Raw genomic sequence first — 19,051 nt, 5'->3', positions numbered from 1 at the left:
TTGAAACACTAATTAGAAGAAGAAGAAGATGATGATGATGATAAATGCATATATTAAGTTTCTTAGAAAGTTCCAAGTGGGACAACCCACCACAGTGCTTGAGCTTTTTGGTTGCTTGACCAGAGTAGGAAATAGGAGGTGGCCCAGAGAGAGGATGGAAGTTTAGCCGTCCATGGTGGACAGTGGACAACTTGGTTTCCTCTTCTTGTTCTCTCCCTGCGATCCTAATTATTTAGCCATTGAGGTTTCTTCTACGAGCAGAGGCAGTGTCTCCTGATTCAGTAGCAATCGCAACTCTAAAGAATAAAGATGAGCAAGAAAAGTTAGAAAACTTGATGGGTCCTGTTTTTGCCGAATCATTCTGTTTTTTAAAAAAAAAAAATCCATGCACATGAACACAATCATTTCAGTATGCGTTGACCAATTTGATCATGCTCTAGACTGTCTTCCCTCTCGATTTCGGACAATAAACTTAAAGAGACACTAATTTTTCCTGGTTCTGATTCAAGTCGAAATTCAATTGTGACTAATTTTTTAGGTGATTTTCACATAGATTTTTTTTTCTACAGGTCTTTCACATCGTTTTAGACCACTTTATTATCACCATTTCTTCTTTAAAAAACATAGAAAAGGCCACCATGTAGTTGGTTTGATGCCCTTAATGCATCAAGTAAACATTTTGTCGGCTAAGACTGATTGATTGAAAAGAAAGAAACAGCCTAAGACTACTTTAAGTCTTTTCATATTATAGAACTCACCTGTGATGATAGTATATGTATACTTAATGGCACCCTTTTTGCAATTAGACATCAGAATTTGTATAGAAAGTCAGAAAACAAATTAGGATTTGCTAATCAATGAATCAGAATTTGTATAAATAAGTTAATAGAGAAAAAAAATGTACCTTGAATGTTTTTTACTTAATTTATTGTCAAAATACATCATCAGCTTTATTAATGAGTTAATGTTAATGAAAATTTAGAGACATTTTAATAAAACTATTAAACTTTAGTGAGTTTAAAATTTACACTAGCTAGAACTTAAAAAATATATATACAGAATTTAATATGCAGCATATATATAAGAACAACTGCCTTGTTCAGTTTGATGATGCAAAACCACAACTTAATTAATTTGCTTCTAGATGATTGTGCCACCATGGTCTAAGTGGTGCCCTATTACACATGCATATCAATCATAATGGCATGGGATCAACAATTTAGATTAAATTGTAATCAAATACAAGTACGTGCTTGAAATGAATGGCATCATCTAAGTGTCACTTCACGTGCATTTGTTATTAGGAGCTCAATTTAATTTGAATCGTCAACGTTAATGATTGCAGCAGAGGTGCTCCACAGTTCGACAAGAAAGCTAACAGCATTCCTCATTGAAAAGTATTTCGTAAACTTTGATCCATTCATAATCGATTTATTAATTGATCCAATGCTGCCAAATGCAGTCATCTCATTTATTTTACTTGTTTACTTTTAATTGATAGTCTATTGAGCAAACGAATGCTATTTGAGAAGTGATTGAGGTGTGTGTTTAATTAAATAAGTGTTTGGGAGTGCAAGAGACGTGGAAGAAACCTAGCTCACTAACGATAATGCATCAATCGTTACTGTTCGAAAATGATGCCACAGTTCTTCAGTTGTTCAGTCATTGAATATTTATGCAAGGAAATTCCACTTTTCCTGCCATTTTCCTTTTACCAAGTAACTGAAAATTTGACAATATATCAATTCACAGAAACTGATATTTTGAAACTGGAAGAGCCCCAGAAGCTTATTCCGGCAAGACTATGAATCAGAACATTGTGCCAAGCTCATATTAATTTGAGGGTCGTCGCAGGCTAAACCTGGCAACACAACAAAGTTGACGAAAAACTTAGATTTTCGCACTCATTGTTCCAACTCGATCGTGAAAATGTGGATCAAATGTTGCACCGAGCACAAATGAGGGTAGTTTTCCCAAGCCATTATGGTTCAGTCCAAGTAAAGCAGGTTAATAAGTCTGAACCACGGAAAGGATTTGAAAATTTTAAATTCGCTGTCCAAATGAGAAGTCAAAATAGCTAGTGAAGAAGATATGATCATGGAAACCTAAAGAAATTCATACAAAACGCGTAGGGGACAATCATAAAAGTCATAGACATAAAATTACATGCGTCGTCATGATCAAAGGCAATGACAGATTTGGATAATCATATCATAGGGGGAATACAAAGTAAGCCGCAAAAATGGAATCACAGAGGCAACAAAAACGTTAAATTTTCACACACTCAAAGAAATAGAAAGCCTACCGGATCCACCAGAAGTGGAGTGAGAACAGAGAGAAAGATACGATCCGCCAGGACTACTCGCAACTCGAAACAGAGAACTGAACGGGCAACCCAACAATGGGCCGAGCGAACATTTCTTGTTCCCAATTTTAAAAGAGTCCTGCAGAGACAAAGATAGAGAGACAATGTATCGAGCATTTGTCAGGAACTCTGAGAAAGAAAGTGCTAAGGGTAAAGGGACGAACGCGGCAGGAGAGAGGCTGGCCTCCCTCGCCATCGTTGATGTCGAGGAGAACTCTGCAGCCCTCCCACGTAGTTCTGGGATTTGGCTGAGAGGAAGCAGGAGCTAGGTGCTGGCCGTCGGCGGCAGCGGCGCCGACGGTGCTGTGGTCTTGGGCCATGAAAAGGTTTCTGCTCCAGTTAGGAGAGCAGTCGAAGTTGGAGAGGATTTTAGGAGATGACGTGGTGGGTCGTGGTTGGTTGTTGGTTTCGGGATGAATAAAATTTGGATACTGGGCTGTTTTGATTGGGCTTAATCGATGCTAGTCAATGGGCCCATGCAATCTGTGGACGTGATCTGACTTATAGTTAAATTTCTCAAAATGCATGTAATTTAGGGCAAATGCCAAGAATTTTCAAAATACACGTGTCACAATCTAATCACATTAGATTAATCACATTAGAATTTTCAAAAAAATCTACAAAATTATTTATGAATATTTTTCATATATATATTTTTAATAATTAAATTAAATATAAGTTAATAAACAAATGTATTTATAATTATTCATTAATATTATTTATGAATATTATTCATAAATGTTAATGAATAATCTTACTTATTTTATATATTTTTTATGATTGAATAAACATAAATAAATTTTATATAATTAAATAGCAACTTTATTCACTAATGTTTGGTTTATTTACGGCTCTAACAAAAAAATATTAAAGTGATCAACCCTGAATAATTGATGGCTTGATTATTCTCTAGCCATTATCATCAATCAATAGTCACAAACATTAACTACTATTGCCTAATTTTATTTTGTGAGAAGACATCCTCACGAACAGCATCCTACAGTTATTGGAGGACGAGAAAAAGAGATAGCACTCAATAATAGTACTGCAACAATACCAATATTTTTATTTCCAACATAGATCCAACTTTCTTACTATTTCATGAAAACTAATTAATAGGTATATTTTGTTTTGAAGAAGAAGAATAGGAAAAGATAGAGACCTACTTTTTGAATTGAACCAAGGACCACCGACCTCAGCCTCAAGCTCACATGCTTAAGTTCTTCTACAAACATGGCCAGACAAAGAGGACAGCGATGGACTTGGTGCAAAGTAAAACCAAGATTGTGGGCTCTGAATCCTCCTGCCCCATGCAATGCATGCAGACTTGGAGTAGTTGAGTGGATGAACTTACTGATCAGGTCACAGTCCACTTTTTTTTCCTTTTTACTTTTTTTTGGGTGTCAACTGCACAATAGAAGAGGAGCAGGTTTTGAGCTGACTAAAACAAAGATTGCAGTACTAGTTGGGAGTCTAAATTGGACGAGCAATTGATGAATTCCGTACGCATAGATTGATGATATCCCTCTGGTTTCATCATCCTCATGCTGTTTTTCTTTGTGTGCCAATTACAAAATTGACTGGCTTGGCTTGTTGCACTTTTTGCTTTTATAGCTTTAGGAATCATTTCATCTCCATAAAGGAGGCAAAGTGGGTGCCTGATTGATAGCCACTAGAACTACTGCTCTTTTATGTTACGTCGTCTCTATCTCCGTGAGACCAAGTAGTCGCTGTCAGATGTTTGCGAGTCAAAAGGATCCGTCGACATGGCATGATGATCAAGGTGTGGCTCATCCGTTGCATGTGCTCGCTCGCTCGCTCTTTCTTATTGGACCACCAAGTGGATTGCAAGCCATTCCACACCCACTCTGTATTTGATCATTACGGCCGGGCTTAAGCTACAATTGTTTCTGATCCATTATACATAACAGAAATCAGAAGAAAAAAAGAGGATTAATTGTATATTTAAATTATAAAAAAAAATATGAACAACTACCGTAATTTGGTAAAACCAAACTCTCCCATGCATCTTCGTCATCATCAATATATCCTCAGCCAACCCATGAGGATTATCCCCTGGCCACGACCCCACGGATCACATTTATTAAATGCAGCCTGGCTCGTCACGACCCCATTAGGTGACACCGGTATGACCAGATATAAACAAATCATGGCTGCAGAAGACACCAAACCACATAAAACAAAAAGAATGCAAATCATTTCGCATTCCACGCCTTCACCTCCTCCACTCCACCCTCTCTCTTCCTCTCTTTATTCGCATTCTCTCGCCGCCAGGTCTCAAAAAGACATCCATCCGATTAGAGGCAGAGTAGTAGTGTTGATGGTGGTGAAGAGACGGCCTTCGCTCCTCTTCCGCCACCTGTTCGTCCTCCTCCTAATGGCCGTCACTTCCTTCCTCCCTGCCGCCGCCACCTCCGACAGCCACCTCCTCCGCCGCGACCCAACCAAGAATAAGAAGAAGAAGAAGAAGAGGACGCCACCGCCTCCCCCTTCCAGATCTATCCCTCCGCCCTCCTCCTCCTCCTCCTCCTCCTCCTCCTCCTCGTCGTGGGAGCAGTTCAAGAGCCTGCTTACCTGCCGCTCCGCGGTGGCGCACGTCCACGATCCGGCGTTGCGGCTCGGCCGCGCCGTCTGCGGGTCGTCCATCTGTGCCTTCCGCGACGTCGTGCACGGCAACACCCGCATCGTCCACCGCTCCGATACCGACCTCTCCTCCGACGCGAGTTCCGTCACACAGAACGAGACCGCACCGCTGGCGCGCTCAGCCCGCCACCGGCCGCCGCCTCCGGCGGCGTCGCTTGGCTGCCGCGGAGGCGGATACTATTCCTCGCTCCCCAAGCTCTCCGGCTGCTACGAGTGGCACGCCGTCTCCGTCGACTCATTTTCCAGGTACATTCTCCAACAACGAGCCCGCACTAATCTATCCATTTTTTTTTCTGAAAAGAGAAATCGATCCTAATGTGCTAATTAGGGGGTATCCAAGGCCGAGAACGATGCTGTGTGCTTGCGCCGAGTGCGGCGAGGTGTTCACGAAGCCTGAAACCCTAGAATTGCATCAAATTACACGACATGGAGGTACAATCAAATTGGTAGACGAAGCGTTACTGTCTGAATTGTTTGAATTTTGTTGAAGAGCCGAGTTTTTAGATTAAATATGTTTTTTATTTTATAAATTACTTTTAGTGAAAAAGAAAAAAGAATACTTGCAATGATGATAACGTACCGTGCAGTGTCGGAGTTGGGGCCCGACGATTCGGGACGCAACATCGTGGAGATAATCTTTAAGTCCAGCTGGCTGAAAAGGGACCGTCCGATCCCTAAGATCGAGCGCATCCTCAAGGTCCATAACACGGCCCGGACCGTCGCGCGCTTTGAGGACTACCGCGCCGCCGTCAAATCCCGCGCCCTCCCGCACTCCGCCGCCAGTGGCGCCGCTCGCCACCACCACCCTTCCCGCTGCGCGGCCGATGGCAACGAGCTCCTCCGCTTCCACTGCACCTCCCTCTCCTGCCCCCTTGGCGCCCGTGGCTCCACCTCGCTCTGCTCCAATACCGGCGGCGCCGCTTCCTCCGCCGTCGCCTGCGGCGTCTGCGCCATCATCCGCCACGGCTTCGCGCGGGCGAACCACCCGCATGGCGTGCGGACGACCGCCAGCAGCGGGCGCGCGCACGATTGCGGCCCCTCCTCCGGCGCCGCGGAGGACCGACTGCGGACCATGCTCGTGTGCCGCGTCATCGCCGGGCGAGTGAAGCGCCCGGGCGACGACCCGGCGGCAGAGGACGCTTACGACTCGGTGGCCGTGCCCGACGGAGCCGGCGCGTACGGCAACCTGGAGGAGCTGCTGGTGACCAATCCGAAGGCCATCCTCCCATGCTTCGTCGTCATCTATCGGGCCCTCGATCGGGACAATCAATCCACCGTAAAAGAAAAATCACTAAATGAGCAAGTAAATTACTAAATGTCACAAATATTTTTATTTAATGTTGGCGTGTTCCAAGGCTAGAGAAAAATCAAAAGGGTTGCCCACCCTCTTGTCTCCAAAGTCCAAAGTCTTCATCTTGATATACTAAAATTATGTCTATAAGGTCGAAAGCTTATTATTCGTGACGAATGAATATATTATTGGGTGAGTACGATCGAAATTTATTTTAATACAACATAATTATAGAAGTAGATGATGCGATGCATGGAGTAAGTAATGTGATCTAGCTTGCAGTGCTGGCCATTTAGCTTCTGTCTCCTGATCTGGAAGCCTTCCCCCTTTTCCCGCTTGTTTTCATATGGATTCTGGATCGATGAGAGTGCCATTAGGCTTGTAGTTGCAGGCACACTTACATTATAATACTCTTCCACATTGAGTTCTAGGTAGATGCCGCCAACTGCAATGACTAACTCGAACACTTGGAAGATTAATTTTATGCTTAGATATTGAATCATTGCACTTGTCCTTACGATGAGTATGGAGTATCTTCGACAAATTTATTCCCATTCCATCTTTGAATTGAGGTGAGCTACAGTTCATTCCAGCAACTGACCAGAGTTACCTGAGACTGAAACATCCTTCTAATGCATTACTCATACAAGATTAATAAGCATGGAGCATCTTAGCTTTAATATGCATATGAGTGATGATTAAATGATTGATTAGTTTTTAGAAGGTCGCCATTATGCAAAAAAGTGTCCCCACAATTTGAAAAATTGTGATTCAATTTTTATATAAACAAAAAGCCTCTCCTAAATTCCTACAAAAATAACTTGTTTTTTCTTACTGTAATTCATGCACGATTATCGTTCATATCTGGATGAAACACTGTTCTTGTTCCCAAAACAAAAACGTAACTTTCTTCAGTGAAATCTTAACAAGGTACTCGTGCCAGTTCCCATAACTCATAGCTCTTCAGTTGAGAAACGAACAGAAGTGGATGATTATTTTACTCGATTCACGTGGCCAATGAATTGAATGGCGCATGCGAAGTTTCTTGAACGCCACTCACATCCACCGAGGCAGCCTCCCTCCGCTGGGATTCGCCAGCACTGAAAAATAGGGAAGACCTTGGGCGCTGAACCACCCATCAAAGCTGCAGTTTCTCCAGCCAATCTGTGCTTTCTATTTTAAATGTTGGATCACACAAGGCGGCAATTTGTGAGCTTAAAAATGAAACTCTTTCTTAATCTTTTAAAGGGCTGTAGGATTAAAATAATTAGAGGTGGTTAAAAAATTAAATAGGGCGGAGGATCAACTTCAGATACTTCTTTAGAGCATCCACGGATGCTCTAATGAGATGTTATAATACTTTATTGGTGTTAAACACCATTGTGTTAAACGTATTCAAACAATTGAACACGTTCAATTAAAAGTGGGGTGGACAAGCTAAGAGGATGATCCACTCCACTTTTTTATTTTTTAATTATATTTATTAAAACGGTTAGTTTTAACGGTTATTTTAAAATTGAATAAAATTTTTAATATTATTTTTTAAAAATAGTAAAATTATTATTTTAAAAGTAAAATTATTATTTTAAAAATAATAATTTTAAAATATTTTTAAAATATATTTATTTAATATGATATAATTTTAAGATTAATTATTGAGTGGACGGTGTGACCCATAAATAATGAGTGTTAATATTAAAAAGAATGTGGGTGAAAAAGATATGTTGTTATAATAAGTATGTTGTAGTGAGCTCCATTCTTTTTAATAAAATTGAGGGTGTTATAATGGGAATGGATTGTATTAAAACATCCACATTGACGTTAATAAGTATTATAACACTCCAATGGTGTTATAATTAATATGGATGAATGTTATAACACTCACAAGTACGTCGACGTTCAATTCTTTGAATGTAGTTTATGAGCAAAATTCAAATATTTTTAAAGAGGTGTTAATGTATTTATTTATTTTATATAAAATAATAATAAAACAAATAAGTAGATACTGAAACTCTTAAATAATAATGAGTACTAATGTTAAAATAAATATGAGTATGTATTAATAATATAATGAGTATATATGTGATATATGAGTCTTGTATTTTTTGAAGATATGATATATTAATGTTCAAATTAATAAGGATGCTTTAATGAATTTGGTTAATTACATCCATCCATCTACCATCTCGATAATAATTTAGTTTACGGGTGCATATTAAAAATTTAGAATATTTAATTGTCCCATTCTCTTTCCTTTAAGTTGTCATTTGTTACTTCTTAACCACTTTGCCCTCAAAATAATATATATTTCCTCATCTACTTTCTAGACTCTACACTCTAGTGGTCCCTAGCAAGGCATCGAGACTAGCTAATAATTTATACGAAAGCCATTTGCAACATGATTGTTGTTCAACATAATCTCTTTATCATTTTATATCATGATGACATGCCCTTAAAATTAACTCAAGTCAGTATCCCTCCTAATAGGCCTGCACATCCAAATATCCACTTGACACAATCATGACGACTAGTGACCAATCTGAGAACACTCCTGTTTTACTGTCACTAGTTTTAATTCAAATGGTCATTGATTAAATTAAATATTCGATATGTTTCCTTTATAATAAGAGTGTGTAAGCTCTTTGTTAATTACTCAATCTTCATAATGTTATCAACGTAGTAGCTAAGCACAAGTGGGTATGCAACTCTTTTAAGGGGTAAAATGCTAAACAAGAGTATGTAATATAATCCTCTTAAGAAATGAGGAGTAACTTCAATTCTAAGAACCAACAATTACACTTGTTTACATGAAATCTCATAGACACTTGCTTACAAGACACTAGCATTATCTTGTGCTTTAGAATCATTTCATGATCTCTATTAATCTATCTCTACTAGAATATACCAATTACATAAGATAACAAAAGCATAGATAAAACATATTTTCATTATATAGGGATGATGATAAATTATCTCTTTGTCAGGGATATGAAGAAATATGCCTTCGGAGTATAGTTGAGTTGGTTAGGATGAAACAGAATTACTGAAGTGAATAAGAGTTAAATTTTGATGAAGATAAGTCCAATCATGGGACCGCTGAAATAATAGATTCTTACTGAAGGGGAGGGGATTTGAAGAAATAAAATATAAAGAAAAAAATGTACAGAAAATAATTTGAGATAAATTAGAAAAATGCATGGCAATCCTTCCTTTATTTGATGGAGTCGTTTGGAAATTTGGAACTTGAAAGTCTGACTTGGAACTAAATTTCTGTCTCGGGTCCAGATTGGAAGCGGATCGAGCGATAAGACGACGTATCGGTTCAAGCGAAGATATCGCGCTTGCTCGTCTCCAGCGGCCGACGACGATATGGTAAAACTCTTCTTCCTCCCGTCGTTTTTCTTAGATCTTGTTCTGATCGCGTCGAAACGGTCGGATGGGAGCAGATCCGATTCATTCTGCTGCAGAACCGGCAGGGGAAGACGCGTCTGGCCAAGTACTACGTACCCCTCGAGGATTCTGAGAAGCACAAAGTCGAATACGAGGTCTGTTTCTTTGTTATTGCTGTCGCCTCCTCATCTAATTTCTTCCTCGAAAGGAACTTTGACATCTGGTTGGTCCCTAGGTTCATCGGTTGGTGGTCAATAGGGATCCCAAATTCACCAATTTCGTTGAGGTACACTCTTTCCTGTTAGCAATTTTATACTTTATGAGGCTTTGGACAGTTCTGTTTATCGTTTTTACGACCTGTGATCTGGGATCTATCATATGGATGCATCGTTATTATGGATCTGTCTCACCGTCGGAGACAGAAGCATATGGCATTATTCATCTCTTGAACAGCACGCTTACCCTCAAACACAAACTTGGAATTTCTTTTCATATATTCCTGTTGCTTCTTGGGTAACTATGCCCATAACAATCTAGGATTTGGGGTGGATTGAGGAGAGGGCGAGGGGCAAGGGAAAACCAAGTTGATCTTGATGTAATCTAGGATTTGGGGTTTGGGGACACATGTAGGGTTTCTTTAAAATTCAAAATTTTATGTTTTAAATTTCTTCAATTTTATTGAGTTGTAATAGTTGTTTAGTCTTCCAAAATTTTTTGGGATAAACTAGGTTGATGTTTTACAAAGAGTTAGTTTTATTTCAAGTTTATGAAAAGAGTTAGGATATCATATACTTGATTATCTTAGCAAATAATATTAATTTTCCTCTTTGTTCGTTGAGAGTTGAGTTTTTTGTTGCATGATTTGTTTGTGTCGCATCATGTCTTCTTGGCCGATGGTGCCTAGAGAGTAAAAGTAGCAATCATGAAGAGGAAGAAGAGGTGGATGCCATATAGCCAGGAAAAGAGGTGACCTATATAGAAAGATGGGGTGGTAGAAAGGTGTGGCTTGCATTTAGAGGAGAATAGTACCTGAATAATATAGAAATGGGATTTTGAGATTTGCTTGGGGGGGGCGGGGGGGAATGCCACAACAAAGAGAGGAGAGAATATGTTTTGCCATAGTTATTTATTCTCTGCTGGCGTGTGGAGTTCCTCGCATGGTAGATAATCACATGACACTTTTATTATCTGATAAATGGTTAGTAAAATTTAGGTTTAGGTAAATTTATCTTTGTATTGATTTGGTGTATGGGTACCCAAATCATTATTTCAGGGCCAAAGTAGGAATTAACATAGTTAGCTAGATAGATATGCAGCCTATCTGACTAGAAAAGATTGCAAATTGTCGATTCCTGGGTGATAAGGCAAGATGTACTTCTCCTCAAAGACCCTTACTGAATAATATATTATATTACTAACGTTCGACAGAAAAGTCCTTATTTACGATTGTGTTCCCTAGAAATATTCTTATTAATATCAGCTTATGGATGCTTAGCTTCTATGCATTATTTAATAATTGAAATATCATTTGTAGGTTACAAGCTATATGATTGAGGTGGAGATCCTTCTCTAGTTTTAAATGATGGAAAGATGACTGCTATGACTAGTCATGCTTTATGATCAGTGTTAGATTTTTAAAAATAACTAATAAAAAGCTTATTGTAGTAGGGATAAGAATGTTGAGATGACTGAGATTACTAGGAAATATATGATAAAAAAATGATGACATTTGCAAATGGACCCGGTAAATCAAATATGAGAGGAAATAAATTAAGTTGCATACACATATTTAAAGACTATTTATAACTTTCTTACTTGCACAAGTTGGATGGGCAATGACAAACAAGGAAACATATACTTAACATACTCAAAAGTGACCTTAGTAACATTAGTGATAAAATCTGTATAACCATACTGAACTAGTAGAAATATATGACTTGTTGATGTTTTCTGCCTTAATATTAATAACATTTGAATGGATAGCGAGTTCATGGAGCACAATGTGGAAAATTACTCTACATGTTATGCTTTATTTCAATAGATCAAAAATAAAGTATGTTTCTTTGATCCTTTTCCAATTTCTTGTGATTTTCTTTTCCTTTTTCTTGGGAAGTTATCATTGAACTAAAGACACTTAATTTCAGTTCAACTAGAATTTTGAATTCTTATTCCCTTTGATTCTTTGTTTCTGAGTTCAAATTACCATGTCACGTGTTCTGAATAACAGATAACAGATTATGTGTCTTTCAAAGTCTTAGGCATGCATAATGCATGTTGTTAAAATTCATTTTTATGGTATATGAAAAATGGGTGTAAACAAGAATGACAGCTTGTGGCCAATATAAGCATGAATCTCATCAACAAATCATGCAGGTATCTGTGTCAATAAAACTGTGATTTTTTTTTTCTTTCAAAAAGCTTCTACAAATGATTACTGCTTATGACCATGTGAAAACATGGATATGGGCATGAGACATTGAATCAGTAATAATACATGTGACATGCAGAACTTGAAATTTGGAACTGTGGTTATATCACATCCATAACTGTTATGAGATTGTAATAAGATTTGGAATTGTGGCATGGATCACCTGTGATTTCTTTTTGGCAAGTATATTTGTTCATGATATTGGTGTCACTCATGCATGTTTCTTTGTGCAGTTCCGCACTCACAAAGTTATTTATAGAAGATATGCGGGACTCTTCTTTTCACTGTGTGTTGATATCACTGATAATGAGTTAGCATACTTGGAGTGCATCCATCTATTTGTGGAGATTCTCGATCATTTCTTCAGCAATGTTTGTGAACTAGATTTGGTGTTTAACTTCCACAAGGTTAAAATCCTATATCTGAATTTCTTTTTGTCTTGACTACTGTAATTAAATTCCTATATTTGTTCAGTATGCCCGATCAGTCATTTCTTTATTTTTCATTTGGTCTGCATTCAACATTTTATTTTCCAGCTGAAGCTTCATCTTCAACCTAGAAATATGGGAGTTTGTTTTATCACCATTTTGTTTTGAATTTTGCATCTATTTGTTGCATGCACAAGTTTATTCATATTTTTTATATTCTTTTTTTTTTGAAATTTCAAATTGTGCCTATTCTAATCTTATATGTAACCAAAATAACTTGATGTCTTTCTAAAATAATGTTTCCATGAGTTGTTCCAATTTTTTGTTTCCTTATCTGGCAAAATTTAGTGGATTTTTGAGTCCTATAAAAACCATTTTATAATAAATGAATCATTGGTATTAATTCTTGAATATGCCAATTATGGAGGTTAAGATCTGGATCCAAGAATCAGGCAAACTTCAACATGGGAAGTTGGTAAATTCAACTAAATATTCATTTTGCAGTGAATCCAAGCATTAAACCAGTACATGTACAAGCTTGTTGGACTACATTTTTCTCCTAATTCATCCTTGTCAACATGCAAACAAAAACTTAGTTTGTGTTTTGGATTTCCTATGAGACCTCTTTCCTACCATGTGCTTCTAATTGGTCCTTGCTAACAGTAGATCAAAATCCTAGTTTGGCATTCTAGGTTTCCTATGGGATACCTATTTCTTATATAGTTTTAATTAGCTCTGAACAATAGTTTACCATATAATAGTATTGATATTTACTAACTGAATGTTCTAAACAAATTAATTCCATGTTAAGAAAAGTGAACTGCAAACCTAAGCAAACTCCCTTGTTTTTGAATAAGTTTAGCTTTTCCACAGGTCATCAAGTCCATGATTACCAGTACATGCTGTAACTTCTATATAGCATAACATTGCAGAACTAATCAAAGATGAAATTCAAGAAATTGAGTGTGCTTGTTACAATTATTTGCTGACAACTTATATATATTTCACCTGATGTATATACATTCTTTTTCAGGTTTATCTAATATTGGATGAGTTTATTCTTGCTGGAGAGATTCAAGAAACAAGCAAGAGGGTTAGTCATTGTTAAGTTCATCTCTTTTTTTTTTTAAAGATTGCTACGCATCAACAGTATTGCTTCTATCTAAATTAAAGCTTTGATATGCCCTTCCTGTTGAGCATGGTTTTAAAACATTCAGCTACGCATCAACACCCATGGTATTGCTTCTATCTAAATTAAAGCTTTGGGTTGGCCGCTGCGTGCGCTTCCCGATATGTGATCCTTCCTGTTTGAGTCAATACGATGGTTTTAAAACATTCATGGTATTCACCAATAGAGGTGAAGTGTCAGTCCCAAACCCAAATGAACACGATTAATGGGGTTGTGTTAAATCTTGGCAAGCAACCTAAATTAGTAACTAAACATTGAATTGAATATGTGACAGACTAGAATGTAGATTAAATAGATTCCAGTGGCAGGATAAGATTTGGGACTACTGGAGCTTCTTGTGGTGTTCACCAATCTAGTTTAACCTGATGTCTATTACCGTTGACCTATTATTTTTTCTTGAATGGTTGGTATGGTTAGAGTGGTCAGGTATATCTAATAATAACATGTTTATGTACTAATTTGTGCCTGATGCATGTTTGAACTTTCCTTCTGTCGCTTCTTTCTTGGATAATGTCAAAAAAAAAAATGATTACAGCTCAATCTCACAATTGTGCATCGCATATTCATATTTTCTTTTTCTTTGTCTGTATCCGGTCTGTAGGATGGTACATGCATGCAATTAGCTTCTTCAACAATATCATTTGATTTATTTTAAATGTAGTGGGCCAGGAACAACTTCTTTGAATTTGAGAAGTACATAGAAATACCCTGAGCCCAAAACGTAACAGAAAAGACAAATTGCCTACTGAATAATTATTTGTGTTATTTTAGGGCTTCCACATATACGATGATAATTTTCAGAAAAGTAACATGACTCAGGCATCTCTAGTAACATGACTCAGCCATTCTGTTTCACCCATATATACATCTTGGGGCAATCTGGTAGTTAATAACTCTTGTAACAATTCTTTTTTGTTGTTTACAATTTGGTTTTTTCCCCTCTCTTTTCATCATGCAGGCGATAATTGAGAGGATGGGTGAATTGGAAAAACAGGAATGAGAACCGTCCACGCAACATTTCACACGATGGCATAAATTGCTAGAGCTGGATCCTCAGCAGCAAATTATTAGTATGTTTTCAGGAAGAAAAACGGCGTCTTGTTGAACAGTTAGGCCATCGTTGTTTTAATTCGTTTTGTATTCCAGCAAATTGCGAGGATATGTAATTACCCGACATATTTTGGCAGCCTTAGATATATGAGCGTTTGGTGGTTGGACCATGATTTAACAATTTTACATCAATTGCATACGTTGACATGAATTATGATTGCCCTTCCACGGTCAACCCACACAACCTGTAGGTTGACGCAGTTGATACCTGCATGGATGTTTACCCTAATAGATCTCAGAGTCACTTCTCAAAAGATGCAAAATGTTTCGCTGAGTGTTTGATCTTTCCCCTGCAAAAAGTTACTGTGCTAGAGCATAATCTCCAATGATTTATCCTCTTTCAAAACGCATGAGACCGTCCCGAAGGAATGACTGTGACGGCTTCATCTTTTACCCCAATGGCCACGTGATAATTTCAAGAATGCAATTGAACCAACTAGCCCGAGCAAAGTGTCCAGCCAGCCTAACTAGCCCGACCTAGGGGAAATTAATTTTCCTTTATGATATAAACACAAAAAATACTATTTTCGACAAACAAATAGAGCTCGAGGCTGATCAACAGATCATGCTGATAATCTAAGTTAGCTGGACCATTTCGATGCATTATAAGGAGAGTATGTAGATAGAAAAATCCAGAAGCAATTACTAACACTAAAAGTGAGTTTAAATTACCCACAGAGCATGTAAATGTAGTGGATTAAATAAGCGACAATCACCATTGCAGCTAATGTATTAGCTTGAAGCTCTTGGTTTTTTGGCTATCTTAGACAAAACGAAATCATCATCATCATCATCTTCTTCTTCTTCTTCTTGGAAGCCCCTAGCCTTCCGCTTCCTTGAAACCTTCATTTCCGTTTTCTGGACAGTTTTCTGCAGTTTTTTAGCTGTGCCATTTCGTGTCACCTCAACAGAGGCAGCCTTTACCGGTGACCTAAGCTTCTGCTGTTGGTTCTTCTTGAGCTTATTCTCATACACCTTCTTAGCTTCGTCCAATGGAAGCAAACCCCACTCCATCATCCTGCATTAAAAAAACAAAGCCAAATTCCTCAGAACAAGAGAGGTATACGTAATAAAATGCACTCTATATCATGATAATTCAACTCACTGTTCATCAAGCAAAGTGATTACACAGTTTCAGGAGCAAGTATGTTTTCACAAACTTGCTTTCCAGTTTATTGGTCTAATTTGATGTTGATGTTTAGAGTGGTCAACAATAGTGCATAAGGCAGAAATTTTCTTCATCCACGTTAAGGTTCTTTCATATGAATCCAAAAGAAGTTTTTGTCAAATACAAGGAGAAATGAATTAGTTGTGCCAGTCTAGTTCTTGAATGATATTTTGAGATAATGGTACATACAATAGCATAGCCCAGTAGTTATAAGGTTTTTTAAATTCTATGCTCGTAATAATTATGTACGTGTTTCTTCTTGAGAAACATTTAGGCATCTACCCATAGGCTTGATGGCATTAGAGAAACATTTTTTTTCATAATATATTATTCTACTTATCGTGCAATCTAAAAAAAAAATATGTCCCAACTATTTGTTGTTGATACCCCACCCATGAAGACATTGTACATCTCTAAGCCACTAAAAATGCTCAAGGTCATACGTGAGACTTATTTGGAAAAGGCTTCTGAATATGTCTACTCAAGTTTTTTAATGCCAAACTAATCCTTGAATCTTGACTATAAATCAAGAAATAGTCGTGGTTGGTTCAAACGATTTTGATAATCACCCTTATTTGGCTAATATCAATTAAAAAATGCAGTATGCCACCATATTACTGCAATCACTGCCAAAATTGTAATGCATACTATACTTGCAATAGTATCACCCTACTAAATCATTATAATAATTATGATAATTTAAAAATGCAATATACCAAGTGATTAAATCACTAGGTGATTCGGTGACTTAAATAAACCAGTATGGATGATTCTGGCTTAGGCAAAGCAATTGATGTAAAACACCATTAACATTGTTTATCAATCAACACATGCACGCATGCACATGTGCACATACTCATGTAATCACGTACGGACACACATACATCCACAAATACAGCTAATAATAACAGTTAGAATACATATCTTGTTGTTATCCATATAATTGCTAACAGAAGTACTGGAAACAATCTCAAGAACCTTTTTATAAAAAGCATGATTAGTAATGTGTTCGATAAGAGAGCTCACAAACTCTTATTGGTTTTACCCAGAATGCCTAAGAGGATGCAAAGCAATGAGAAAATGACCACTAAAGGGAAGTTTCTTAATTTAAACTAGCATGCAAGTCCATAAAATAAACAAGATAATAAGCATTTGGAACCATATTTATCAAGTATAGAACTATTAGAAACAATTGTGCCTTAACACTTGTATCCACAATCATGTTGGATACTTTGTATCCAAGTCGAAGTGTGATAGTTGAAGAGTATGGCACAAGAAATTGATACCTACGCATCTCCATTTTTCAAGACCAAACAAAAGTACATCCTAAAGCGCAACATATTGTATGACCTACAAATCTAATGCTGAGTGAAGAAATTTATCACCAAATAAATGAATCACCAACAAAAGGTAACCTGCAAAGAAGTTTTAAGACGCAAAGTATGTTTCTAGAAGACCAAGAAGTGAAAAGGAATACAAAGCAACACACGTTAGGGCATCTCCAACGGTCAGAGTTCTAAATGAGCTTTAATATGCCACATCAATAGCATAAAACCTACTACTCTCTCCACTATCAAAAACCTCTCAACAACTTTTTTGTGGGCCCTACACTATCAAATCACACCTCTTCATTCTCAATTTTGAGAGAAAAGAACAGCTTTGAATTTCACTACCACTCTTAAAATAAAAACCTCAAACTTCATGTCCACAATGGTTCGAGTTTTTTTGTTCAGCTTTTGGATTTCACAAATCTCTCCAAAAACCTTGCATTGGAGATGCATGGCTAGAAACATTAATGACTAGCATTATGTGCATAAGTGCATTAAACAAAGGCACTGTATCATCATCATAGTTGAATCATGTTTATCCTCACATTTTGTAGTTTGCTAAAGGAATCTTATCCCTCAATTGAATTCTATGCAAGGCAATATCATTAAACGAAGGCATCACTTTCAGTAGGATCCAAAAGAAAGCAAATAGAAGAAAAGCATCCTTTCATGCAAGAAATAGCATAGAACTAACCATAGTGCAGCCATTTCACTTCCTGGAACCTGATTGTAAAGTGATTCATAGAACATTCGCAAAGGATCTCTCTGCAGCAACAGAAGAGAAAAAAAAGAGCAAATTATCCTAAATCAGAAACCCTAAAGTTAATCTACAGTCTATTTCTCTTCAATGAACAAATGGTTCAAACACAGGGAAAGAAAGGAACCATACTTCCTCCGGCTGGTCGTGCTTCTGCCCTGGTAAATCATACACCTTTCTCCCCTTTACCTTTCCATCAGCAACGGAACCCTTCTTCCCAACTGCCTTTTTCTCCACCTCTTTAATCCTCTTCCTCTTCTTTTTTTCCTTCTTCTCCTTCAAAGCACAACGACGCAATCAACGATACATCAGGGAAGCCAAAACTTCAAACGTTATGCACAAATAATGAACCAAAATGAGAGCCAAATAAACCTTCACATCCTCATTTTCTGAATCATCCGCTTCACTCGTCTTTACTCGGGAAACACTCTTCACATTCTTCTTCTCCTCTTCCCTCTTCTTTATCTAGGGAAAATGAATCATCCTTCATTAAACAACTACATAGATAGCACAGTCAAAAGATTTTTTTTTCCGCCCCACAAAAAGAATAAAAGGAAACCAGAAAGCCTACCTTCTTGTCATCTGTCTGCTCGAAAATTTCCTCTTTCTTGACCTTTGAAGTGGAGTTTTTGGATTTCTTTACTCTGGATTTGGAGAGAGGAACATTATCTTGATCCTCGTCGTCTTCTGCGCCGTTGCTCGGCTCCTCCTCCTTCACCATTTTAGCATTGGAAAAAGCGGAAAGATGGGACGTCGTCGCAGGCGCCTTCCTCGTTCTTCAATGATTTCGCGATCCCTTCCGCCATCTCTCGAGAAAAAATGGAGCAGAAAAAACAAAAGGGAAAGAGCACAAGCGATGCCCCTTCGAAGGATAATAGGAAGCGGCTTGACAGTGGAATGCCGACGTCTCGACCGATGGATCTAGATCCGACG

General features: G+C 37.7%; 3 protein-coding genes across 3 annotated transcripts; 2 read left to right on the top strand and 1 right to left on the bottom strand.

The window, feature by feature from the left end:
* Positions 1-4,535: 4,535 nt before the first annotated feature.
* LOC141840205 (uncharacterized) lies at positions 4,536-6,556 on the top strand. Its single transcript, XM_074728124.1, has 3 exons — positions 4,536-5,275; positions 5,358-5,461; positions 5,617-6,556. Exons 1-3 carry the CDS (start codon positions 4,536-4,538, stop codon positions 6,342-6,344), a joined length of 1,572 nt encoding a protein of 523 aa, XP_074584225.1. The 3' UTR covers positions 6,345-6,556.
* A 3,003-nt stretch (positions 6,557-9,559) lies between these two features.
* Positions 9,560-15,012, top strand: LOC141839576 (AP-2 complex subunit sigma). The gene is made up of 6 exons (XM_074727355.1): positions 9,560-9,692; positions 9,767-9,865; positions 9,946-9,996; positions 12,372-12,545; positions 13,600-13,659; positions 14,714-15,012. The coding sequence occupies exons 1-6, from the start codon at positions 9,690-9,692 to the stop codon at positions 14,753-14,755; spliced, it is 429 nt and encodes a 142-aa protein (XP_074583456.1). The 5' UTR covers positions 9,560-9,689; the 3' UTR covers positions 14,756-15,012.
* A 499-nt stretch (positions 15,013-15,511) lies between these two features.
* On the bottom strand, positions 15,512-18,924 carry LOC141841290 (uncharacterized). The gene is given in 6 exon segments (XM_074729435.1): positions 15,512-15,883; positions 18,056-18,126; positions 18,251-18,394; positions 18,491-18,583; positions 18,690-18,863; positions 18,865-18,924. Coding segments are annotated over 6 exon segments (828 nt in total). The 3' UTR covers positions 15,512-15,597.
* Positions 18,925-19,051: the final 127 nt, after the last annotated feature.

Source organism: Curcuma longa, chromosome 11 (genome assembly GCF_044706935.1).
Source record: "Curcuma longa cultivar G26 ecotype Majalengka, Jawa Barat chromosome 11, ITB_CL_G26_1.1, whole genome shotgun sequence".
Classification (NCBI taxonomy): domain Eukaryota; kingdom Viridiplantae; phylum Streptophyta; class Magnoliopsida; order Zingiberales; family Zingiberaceae; genus Curcuma; species Curcuma longa.
Note: the sequence above shows the minus strand (reverse complement) of the source record. Positions and strands in the feature narration are given on the sequence as shown.

What these genes read in the sequence shown, in the direction of transcription:
- LOC141840205 (XM_074728124.1), top strand. Translation starts at nt 4,536, where the DNA reads ATGGCTGCAGAAGACACCAAACCACATAAAACAAAAAGAATGCAAATC. An exon ending in TCCGTCGACTCATTTTCCAG is followed by an intron (nt 5,276 to 5,357) that starts GTACATTCTCCA and finishes TGTGCTAATTAG; the next exon opens with GGGGTATCCAAGGCCGAGAA. An exon ending in TCAAATTACACGACATGGAG is followed by an intron (nt 5,462 to 5,616) that starts GTACAATCAAAT and finishes CGTACCGTGCAG; the next exon opens with TGTCGGAGTTGGGGCCCGAC.
- LOC141839576 (XM_074727355.1), top strand. An exon ending in AATTCACCAATTTCGTTGAG is followed by an intron (nt 9,997 to 12,371) that starts GTACACTCTTTC and finishes TTCTTTGTGCAG; the next exon opens with TTCCGCACTCACAAAGTTAT. An exon ending in TGGTGTTTAACTTCCACAAG is followed by an intron (nt 12,546 to 13,599) that starts GTTAAAATCCTA and finishes ATTCTTTTTCAG; the next exon opens with GTTTATCTAATATTGGATGA.